This window comes from Anomalospiza imberbis, unplaced genomic scaffold, assembly GCF_031753505.1.
Source record: "Anomalospiza imberbis isolate Cuckoo-Finch-1a 21T00152 unplaced genomic scaffold, ASM3175350v1 scaffold_76, whole genome shotgun sequence".
Lineage (NCBI taxonomy): Eukaryota > Metazoa > Chordata > Aves > Passeriformes > Viduidae > Anomalospiza > Anomalospiza imberbis.
Window position 1 is genome coordinate 508277 of NW_027100377.1, and position 10965 is coordinate 519241.

The window sequence follows — 10965 nt, forward strand, 5'->3', positions numbered from 1 at the left end:
TGCCCAGCTACAGCAACGAATTCTTCTTTGTGTTCCAGAGGGATGTGTCCATCCTCCTAAACTTATACCAGAGCATGGCAAACGCCCATGTGCTTGCCAAACATTCAGAGGTCGCCCTGGAAGAGTTACCTTGGACAGAGCTTTGTGCTCTCTTGCATGAGAATGTTGAAGCCCTGATCTTGAACTTCCACAAGGCTAAGGAGAGGGTGAGTGTCCCCAGGCATCAGCTGCCTCTGCGGAGCTCAGTGACATTTGTGCACACTGCAGGCTCGTTAAAAAGGAGAAAAAGGAGTGATATTCATCCCCCCAAGAGGATTTGGACATTAACAAATGAACACCGTTAATTATGGCTGGTCCACTGCTCAGCTTGATGCTGCTGCTGTGAGCATGTAGATGTGACTGGAGTGTGCATCAAGTCTCTCAGCTCCACTTTCTGTGCAGGACATTCTGAAAGGATTGTCTGATACCAGCCACAGGGACCTCATTAAAAGATAATAAATTCATCTTACTGATGAAGAAATTCACAGAATGTAGTCATTTACAGTCATAAAGCAAGTCTTTGTTTTACCATAATCCATAGCAAAATACACTTTCTCCAGGAATACCATCTTTAAATTATGTGTTTATGATTCAGATGTGCTATTTGAAAGAATGCCAGTGTGGGGTTTTCTGTTTAATTGCAACTTTCGGATTCTGACATTTTTATTCAGAAACACAATGGAAATACCTATTCTAAAACATGTCAGTATTTGTGTGCAGGAGGAGCTGTACATTTCTGAGTGATATGAATGCAAGTGAGCTTATGTGGCCTTTCTTGCCAGAAAACCCTGTGGTTTTAGGAAAAATAAAACCCTTTTAAAATAGGTCAGCTGGGTCCAGAGACTAAGCTGAGAGTAGCTAAGCCACTCTTCAGGGTTTGACTTTGTTTTCTGGTTTATTTCTCTTTTGAAGTAGAAGAGGAAAGGGAGAAGGAAAGACATGGGAAGGGAAGGAGATGGATATTGTTGGCAGTGTTTCTGGGGTTTGTGCCTCCCTGTTCTTGCATTTTAATTAAGCCTTGTTACTGAGACTGCTTGGGAGGTCTCTAGGGCTCTTCTCATGTACTTAGCAGCTTTTCTGGGATTTTAGACTGTGTTGCACAAAACCTTTTTTCCTACAGCTCAGAGTGATCTATCTGGATGTGTCTTGCTGATGCTTTCTAGTAACAAAGTGCAGGTGTGTGCATTTGGAGATCATTGTTGGCTTGGTTCATGCCTCTATTTAATTTGCATGGGGGGTGAAGTGTTAAACCACAAGAGTGTATCCCTTCATGCTTGTTGAAAACACATCATAAACTCATGAGCTATTTGTAAGGAAAACATTCTCTATGCTAGAATTCCCTGGACTTGTTTAAAAACTTAATAATAATCTGGAAAGTCTTGGCTTTTCAACCAAAAAAAAAAAAAAAAAAAAAGCAAAAAAAACCCTCCCAAACAAAAAAACTAACCAAACAACAACAAAAAAAACCACCAACAACTCCCCCAAAAAAACCCCAAGCAAAACAAAAAATTAAATGCTGTTTTGATTTCTTGTGTGCAATCATTTCACATTTCTAAAGTATATACTTGGATTCCTAATTTACTAATGGACTAAAATTTAACAGAGTTGTTTAAAAAACAAGTTTGAAGTGTCTGGCTCAGGTTTCCTACAAAGAAGGTGACGAATATCTACAAGGTGGTAAAAGGATGGCAGAACCGAAACCAAATAAAATCTTGTGTTTCAAAATATATTTCAGTTTTGTTTGGAGAACCAAGTAATTCATCTGCTATGAAAAGGGTTTTATTTAGTTTTAATGAAAATTTTGAAGAAATTACAGTTTAGATTTTATGCTGGAATAGTCTGTGCGTGACTCAAAGTGAAACGGTAAACAATAATTTCTTCTTAAATGCTTGTCACACAGATATCTCACCTAGAATATATTTGCAAGCACAAGGCTGACACTCTGAAGGAACTTCAGCAGAAGCAGGAGGATGCTTTTGAGAAAATGTCTGAGCAGTTAAAAGCACAGGAACATTGCTGGCAGAAAGAAAAGCAATATCTTGAAGAGCAGTACTCAAATATCCTTGCAGAAGTTCATGCAAGAGCCCAGGTATAGTGCTGGGAACTTCTAATTTTTTTTTTTTTTTTTTCTTGTACCATTTAATTGATTTTTTCAGTAGTTTAAGCCCCTTAGCAGTTTAAGGTCATTTGGGAATTTAAGTATATTTTTAAAGTTAAAAAAAGCCCAAACAACAAACCAACCCATCACTGTGCTAATATTAACATCATTTAAAATAAGAAATAAATAACTTTTTTGAAGCATTTGTCATGAGAAGCCTGCTTTCATCTACAGTGGGTAGTATTTTTTTTCTGAGAATGCTATAGCTGTAAGATCGAATTTCCTTTTTTTAAGGATTTCTGAGGGCAGCAGCTACTTTTTCAGCATCATCATTTGCAGAGATTGTATGGAGTAACAGTAATGTGGTGTTACCTGTGGATAAATTTAATTGCATATGTACTGATCCTAAGAACAGTGGTAATGACTCTGCTTTAGTGATACTACAGTGAGAAGTGGTTTTAAAGTGTGAAACTCTCACTGCTTGTTAGATGAGTTATTTGCAATCCTGCAATCCAAAATGTTACCCATTATTCCACAACCACCATTTGCTGTCTTTACCATCATATTCCTTCACACCAGTTTCAATTAAAAGTCTTGTGAATAAAGGAAATAGATGTCCCTTGTTATTTGTGAGTTGCTGCAACTTACTTCACAGAATAATGCTGTAGTTGATGCAGATTTCAGGGCTGGAAGTCTTTGCATGCTGAAAAATTTAATCTGTCTAGTCTCATGTTCCAGCCTTCTTACCTTTTTCCTCTCACTTACACTGGCTTTCTGCTTGGTAGAGCAGTGCTCTCTCTGAAATTGGAGGATGTTACTACTATTGTTAAGTCAACTCATCGAACTCTATTGTGGGCAGACAAGCAGCGTTGGACCTTCTGTGAGCTGTCACCATATTGCTGAATGTTGTTAGAAATCAGGAGTCCAATTTGCAGTTGATGATCATGTCAGTTTCCCCCCTACCATTGCTGTGGTTTCATATATCTGATTCTGTAATTGTTTTCTAGAAGAAATACTTTCATCACCATCATTACTAAGAATTTTTGACTCCTTTAATGCATCATTTGAATGGCAAAACGAAGAATTTTCTTTTTGCTCTTGTCGAGGCAAAAACTATCTAGTTAATATTTCTTCCGGTTTTGTTTGGTTTGTTTCTGTTGCAGAAATGTGAAGAAACAGTGCAGAAAAACAGGCAAAATCTGTATGGCCTTGAACAAACCTGCGAGAAACAGGCCCATGAAAACAGTTCCATGACAAATACATTATCAAATGCTCACAAGGCACGCTCCTCCCTGTTGGCAGCCTGTGCACTGCTGTCAGGGGCCCTGTGTCCTCTCTACGGCAGACTGTGCGCTGTGTCTTGCCAAAGAGACATTCTCCAGGAGCAGGTGAACCACCACAAATTATTGAACCAGAAGATCATCAGCCTCCTTTATGCTCTCCCTACTAACGTGGAAAACAGCCAAGGCGAAGGCAGGCTGAGGCAGAGAAGAGCCAAGCACCTGGTTTATGTCTTCCGAAGAGCTGTGATTGCAGTTCTGGCTGCTAACAGGCTGAGGGCTCTGGCCCGATATTCTTGTACCTTTTTGGTCTGGACAGATGCCTCCAGAGGATGCACTGGAATTCAAGTTTGTGTGGGAGAATCCAGAGGCAGGCATGTGTCACGTAAGTGAAATATTCTTAGGTCAAATTACATGGTTAGGGAATAAAAACAAAAGCAAGATTATTATTATTATTGCTGGGGCATAAAGATATATTTCATGACATTTGTACAAATTATTTATGGATTTATAATTTTTACGTTGCTTGACAAACATATTTCATTCTATGAGGAAATGCCTAGTCATGTGTTAAGCATTACAGGTAAAATTGCAATTATGCACATGAGCTCAACACTGTCTGATATTTTTGATATTTGTGTTATGGATTTCAGAACTAGGTGCTACAGCATCTTCTCTGTGGCAAATATCTTGCAATGTTCCTGAATTATTAACTGTCACCTTTTTTTTTTTTTTTTCCCCTAGAAAAGGTATTTCCTCCTCTTATTTTAATAATTTTGAATATTTATTTACTACTAAGACCCACAAAAATTGCTTTCTGATTCAGGTGAAATATTAGCATGGGATTTCGAAATTTTCTTCAGAGATTATATCTACTTGCCCCTTTCTGTTGCCAGACCAGTTTATACTTCCCTCTGCAAGGATAAATGGTATCAAAAATGTTTTCCACATTAGAAGGTTCATCTACTTTTTTTGTTTTTTAGTACTTCTGGAAGCATGCTTAAAACGGTCTAAATTGTCCTGACTAATTTGTTGTTTATATGCTTATTTTTGGTTAATTTCTGAAAGAGCTGGAGGTAGCAGTGTGCCATATCCTAGTGATTCACTTATCCTGCTAGCTGCAATTCTGTTTCCCAGGTTTTGAAGAGGAAGGAGTTGACTGTATTGAAGCACTTGACTGGTTGACTAGCTCTAACCTCTATACTGCAATAGTCAGTTCCATCTCTGAACTAGACGATGTTCTCAGCAAACAAGGTAATTCTAACAGTATATTGTTGTAGCAGAAATCTATCAAAAAAATAAAAAAGTCAGGGTGGTCATATCACTTCCATTTTGATGATTTTATCTAAACCATTCTGGATCATAGCTCTGAAGAGATATTTCTGAATATTATGATAGACACCTTTGATGCGAGGTTATATCCTGAGCTAGTCAATACAAATTTTAGTGGGGCTCTTTCCCTGAAGGAGTAATTTTATTGCAGGGTAAAATGGTAAACCTCTTCTGCATTCTCTGAATGATCACATCTCTGTACTGTTGGAACAGATTCATTTTCTTTAACAACTGATAGGATATTTTATCCTTTCATTGTATATAGCCATGGAAGCAGAAGGCTGGAAAGTGTTTCTGGAGTTTATTTACAGTGAGAACTGATACAGGCTCCCTTGGTTCATCTGCATTGCTGCCATCCCTGGTTCTTTATTAATCTCTAGTTCCAGAATCCCCACAATTTTGTCACAGAAGACAAGGATATTAGAAGAGGGATAATTTATGTGAATAAAGGGAAATAGCAGGAGAAAGACAAGGTGATGCATTTTCCAGAAGGCTAAACACTAAGTTGGTATAAAAGTTGTTTTTGAATCAAATGTGCTTAGATTCAGTTTCAGGCACTTTCTTCTTTGATCATGCTGTTCTCAGTAATTTTCATTCATATCCTTTAAAAGCAAAGTTTGAACAGTGTTTCAGAATCAGTATTCTGTGTTTCAGAATATTTACAGGTTCCATCCTGTATAAATGCAAAAGAACATGATATTACAAGAAATGGGAACTAATAAACTGCTTGATGTTTCTTTTTTGTTGTTGTTTCTTAAAGATGCATGCTCCTGGCTTTCTGGACACTCCCTTATCAGGGCAGCCAGGAACTGCTTTGCAAAACTGATGGACAACCTGAGCATACTGATGGAGACAGTTCAAGGGAAACCTTGTGGGTGCAGAGCTTACCTGGAGAGGGACTCCCTGATACAGAGGCTGGCTCGTGGGCTCCGCAGAGTAAATGCCCAGGCCCTGGAAGCTGGATTGTATGACAGACTGCCCAGCACAGTAAGCAGATTTACAGTCCTCCTTCATGGAAACAGAAGGTTTACAGAAGCAACAGAGAAGCTCCCTGGAAAGCACCATTTATTTTGTTTCAGGCTGGTGATGAGTCCATGACAATGAAGTACCCCTATATGGACACTCAGAAGTTGATTTGTCACACATTAGGGTGTAAATAGGTCTTTTCTTTTATTGACAAAGAATTTTTGGAGGAGGTTTAGTGTATCCAAGTAAAAGGGTTTTTTTCAAGTTCTATCAGATCTGTATTAGCTTATAAGAACAAATTTGCTTTTGGCTTGATGGAAATGTTTTATTATGGTTTTCTACTTTCTCATGTCTACCATCCTTTTTCAGTAAAGATAGCCTTCTTCCCTTAAACCAAAATGAAAGGATAAACTCTTTCTCCAATAATCTTTTATAGTAGACTTTAGGTGAAAATAGTACTTCTTTGTAAACAGAATTTGCAGTAGCCCTTGGTAGGGTTGGTAGGTGACAGGTTCAAACTTTTGCCCTTGTGTATGTCTTTTAGAGATGGAGGAAAAAATTATGTTTTGTCTTCATTTTCTTGGGTCATAAATATGATTTCTTTTATTGCTAAAATAGCAGATTTTATAGCCCATCAACTTGTTTTTGTATGCTGACAGAGAAACATAGCAATCTTGCAGCAAGAAATATTTGAATTTTCACGAAGGCTTCATGCAGCAGAGGTAGAGTCCCACTCACTGCACCTGCAGCTTGCAGAATGCCAGTGGAGTTGCAATGAGATGCGAAAAGATGCTGAAAAAGCCCACAGGCTGCAAGAGCAATCAAATGAACTTCAGCATGTAAGTGCATTTGATTTGGAGGCTCTCTTGCTTAAAAGAGATTCTCCTTTCTACACATTTTTTGATTTATGTCCTTTTGGAAAACATAGAATTTATTTACTTTCAACAGAATTTTCCAGAAACCTTGCCTTGTAAATGTCACTAAACTAGAAGACAGATGTATTTAGAAAGACCCCTTTTCCACTGGAGTTTCCTTTTGATTTGTAGAAGGAGGTGTCCTGTATAAATTGCAGTTTGGTCTTCAGCAGTCCAGGTTCTCCCATTTTTTGGAAATGTTGATGTGATGACTTATGTATCCTAAAAGAAGATTTCACTTCAACAGAGTAAAGTCAGCTGGAATAAAGTCAGGGTGTTCAATACGAATGTTCATGAGAAGTTGATGAAATATAAATATAGCAGTTTAAACTCTGTATGGATGTTGATGCATGTTATAATAAATACAATACAAATTTTAGTGGGTCTGTTTCCCTGAAGAAGTAACTTTATGTCAGGGGAAAAAAAAGCCTTTTCCTACATTCTCAGTAGCACAAATGCACAAAATCCCCTGAGTCCTTTGCTGTTGCTGATGGAGTTACTGAAATGCTGTGGGTTCCCTAACCTGAAGCCTAGTTGGTAGAACCTGTCAGTGTGTCCTAATCCAAACACTTCCAAGCAGAGAATATCTGCTAGATGACGTCTCACCCATTGTCCTTCCTGTTCCTAGCTAGTAAAATGGATTTTTATTTTTTTACTCAAAAATATCTGATCATCTTCAGTTCTCTTCTCAACAGGTTTTATTCCCTTAGTGTTTTGGGACAGTTAGAGGAAAATTATGACATTTTAGATTGTAGTTGAAATGCAGATGATGACTTCCCTTGAAGAATTACTTCTTTTTCCTGGAACAGTTTTGGAGGACAAGAACAGTCCACAAAGGAGTTTAAAAGGGTCAATAAGCTATTCACTAAAATTTTGAACATTGTTCTGCATATTTTTCCTCCTACATATTGAGGTTTTGCACCCTAGGGTGCTAATTTGAATAGAATAATGAATGCCAAGACTTTACATGAATGCTCTTTACAAAAAACACAGTGATTAACTGGTCTGCCATCTTACTGTTCAGTAATCTGTCTTCATGTTAAAAGAACTTCAAGACTAATCCTAAGCATGCATCTGTTTTAGAATTTGGTATGTTTGCAAGTGGAACTCACTCAGTGGTAGGGAAACCACTGAATATAGTTACAGAATCAGGCCCAGCTTGTTTCTCTTTCCAGAAAATCAACCAAGACAATTTGCAGGAGGAGTTAGATAATGCTTTGCAGCGTGAGCAGGAGGCAAGATTGCTTTTACAAGAGCACCAGCGACGGCTTCAGGAGCTGAGTAGTATACTGGAATCATGCCCACATATCGACACAGAAAGAAGCCAAGTCTCCAATGTATCTCTGATGGTAAGATTATTCTTCTGGAACAGTCACCCGAGTTTTACCTTTTGTTAAATAAGCCAAATAGTGCAGTCCTTGTGTAAATAAAGTAACAGGAGTAAATACACACACACTACTCAGTCTGCTGGAATTTTAGGCTACTGAGAAAACACTTCAAAGACTCCTTTTTAAATTTTTTTTTAAGCTATCTATGTTTTATTTTTAACAACTTAAGAAAAAACTTTTCAATGGAGGTTTGTTTTGGGTTTTTTTGCCTACAATAATTTTGTTTTCTAAAATACACTTATACATAGCAAATATACTAAAAACTAGGGGGGTTCTGAGTCAGTAATTCTTTTGCTAGGAAATTCATAAAACCTTAGTATGCAGTTGTCCAAATCTACTTTGCAATCAATTTGTCTTCCACGTTGGTCAGTAGCCAATGGCATAAAGTGAAGTTTATTTGGGCTAAAGAGTAACTCTGCTCTCTGTCTGCTGGCAGAGCCTCTCTAATGCAATGGAGGAGCTGAGGAGCAGAGACCAAGATCTGGATCACCAGAAGAGACTCCTGAAAGGCACAGAGCAGGACCAGCAGCAGCTGCGGGAGACTCTCGAGGAGGCAGAACTTGCCCTCAAACAGGGAGTAAAGTGAGCCCTGGGGCCTGGGGGATGTCACTTAAAATGAATAAAAATTTCAGTTCCTACTTCCATGGGCAGGCTTTTAGCCCTGGACAGTATAAGGTTAGAAGAGAAAAGGACTTCTGTCTCTTTTATTTTTAAATTCAGGGATAGTCTTCTAAAACGAAAAGTGTTAGTTCAAAATACTAGGTCATACATTTTATGCAGTTATCCCATAATAGTTCTTCAAATTCTGGATGCTGAAATAACTGGCAAACAAAATACCTGTGCTATCTTACTGCTCTGACAACATCTCTTTGGCAGATCCTTAAAGTTCTGCTTATTTAAGAAATGATTGCTTGTTCTCTGTGTTTCCACACCATCTTGTTGTAGACAGATACAATTTATTTATAGTAAATACACAAGCATCATCTAAGGGACAGGTCTTTGCCACCAAAGGGACTGAAACCCATTTTGGACCTAGCCTTGCCTGTGGTACAAGATAGTTCTTCCTGCTGATTTCAGGTAGTTTTGGATTTAGCCCTAATCCCCACACCACTACAAGACAACCTAGAGTAAAAGGAAAGGCTCAGGCACTGGTCTTGAAAAGATTGGTAGTCAAAAGGAGCCCCTTTGACTTGAAGGAGGTTATTACTAAGCTATTTTTACACCATATGAAAAAATAAATCTTTGAAGACTTTGTTTTCTAATACTTATCCTAGTATGAAATATCTATTATGAATATTGTTGTTCCACGGCTAGGATCTAAAAAAATTTTAGTTAATTAAAACTTCCCATCATACCTGGGATCATTCAACCTCTGAAGAACAACATCTGAGAACCTTTAAGGGTTTTATGCACCAGGGAATGAATGCAATTCGTATAGGCCTCAACTAAATGTTTAACAACCTAATTAAGATGATCAAATAATACCGAATGTTATTTAGTATGATTTGATCCAAGCAGGCGTCACCTACAGAAGGATTTGTTCTAGAAAGCTTTCCGTTTTCATCCTGCCCCAAACTATTCTGGGCATTTACAGTAAAGAGCATTCCTTGTGGCCATACACAGATCCAGTAAAGGTTATTTTAACGTGAAGTGACTTTAAAACTGGCATTTTTTTCCCTGTGTAAAGCAGCTGAATATCAACAAAGCAAGCTACCCTTCCCTTCATTATTATAGCAACTCTTCACAACAAATAGGGGTTTTTTCTCCTTTTGGAACATACAAACAAGGCAGATTAAATAAACAGAATCTGTCTGTGTTTTCCAATACAAGAATATAATATCATCCTGCTAGAGACTTTTTATGATCTCTGTATCCAAGCCATGATAGTTGTTCATTGATAGGCCTATAATTACATCTATTTGAATTGCTTATCCTCAACAGAAGCATCTTTCATATGGAAATGCACCAAATAGTGTACATTAACTATTTTTAGGGCTTGCATTGGAGATATGAAAAAGAGGGAAAATCGTAACACTTTATAACTGTTATATAATCAACAGTTTATAACTGTTATAATAATCAGCAATTATTTTACAAGACATGACAGCCATAAAGTAGCAGAACATTAATTTCTACATTGATAGAGTTTCAGTTCCATAAAGTTACTCCGTTGTTTTGTTGTTTTGCTTTGTTTTTTCTTTTGTAATAGAGACAAAGAGTTGATCATTAATCATACGAAAGCTGTGGAGGCCGTCCTGAATGAGGTAAGAATTTGAAGTATTCCCTCTGATTTGTGTTTCCAAACATGCCAAAGCCTTACAACTGCTTATTCGCGGGGGAAGAGACAAGTTGCTGCAAAGCAACTTCCTTCCCTTAGTGTTGAAGTTTCCCCCCTCAACTTCTTCCATCATAAAAAACCACAGTGAAATAAAATGCAAGTTTGTAGTACACACACAACTTGTTCTAAATGTAGAAGTTATGACAAAATTCACTTTCCTTCCCTCACTGAACATTATTTCTGGTTAACAAGTGAAGACTAATGGAACACACGAAAAATTGGCAATTGTTACGGTGTTAACCCTCTGCTGAATAATGAGAGGTCACATACTTGGTGGCCGTAAAACATTTGGCTTTGTGTCTGCTATTTTAACCTATGAAGCATCATAAACAGGAAAAGAAAAGGCAGGAAATCATAATCTGTGGTTAGAAACTTCCATGGTATTTTTTAAAACCATATTTTAAACTTAATAGTAATCTCAAGTTTTCTCTCTGACTTGTACAATTGTGCCCTGGTATAGGACTATTTGAAGGTCCAATAAAGATGTACCTATTAATTATTTAGGAGAAAGGACTGTTTTCAACTCTAGCTCTAATGGCAGATGGTTTCGTAACTGTTTTTAATCTAGAGCAGCATAGAGCAAAAGAAGTGTTTTCCTTACCTTGGAGTG

The 10965-nt window shown here is 37.6% G+C and overlaps 1 protein-coding gene across 1 annotated transcript; it reads left to right on the forward strand.

Moving 5' to 3' along the window:
* On the forward strand, positions 1-10467 carry LOC137467703 (coiled-coil domain-containing protein 171-like). Its single transcript, XM_068179140.1, has 9 exons — positions 1-206; positions 1940-2128; positions 3301-3802; positions 4555-4671; positions 5510-5736; positions 6375-6554; positions 7805-7978; positions 8454-8599; positions 10227-10467. Exons 1-9 carry the CDS (start codon positions 75-77, stop codon positions 10291-10293), a joined length of 1734 nt encoding a protein of 577 aa, XP_068035241.1. The 5' UTR covers positions 1-74; the 3' UTR covers positions 10294-10467.
* The last annotated feature ends 498 nt before the right edge of the window (positions 10468-10965 follow it).

Coding starts and splice junctions, on each gene's coding strand:
- LOC137467703 (XM_068179140.1), top strand. CDS start 75: ATGGCAAACGCCCATGTGCTTGCCAAACATTCAGAGGTCGCCCTGGAA. Junction 7,979..8,453: donor TCTCCAATGTATCTCTGATG/GTAAGATTATTC, acceptor GTCTGCTGGCAG/AGCCTCTCTAATGCAATGGA. Junction 8,600..10,226: donor GCCCTCAAACAGGGAGTAAA/GTGAGCCCTGGG, acceptor CTTTTGTAATAG/AGACAAAGAGTTGATCATTA.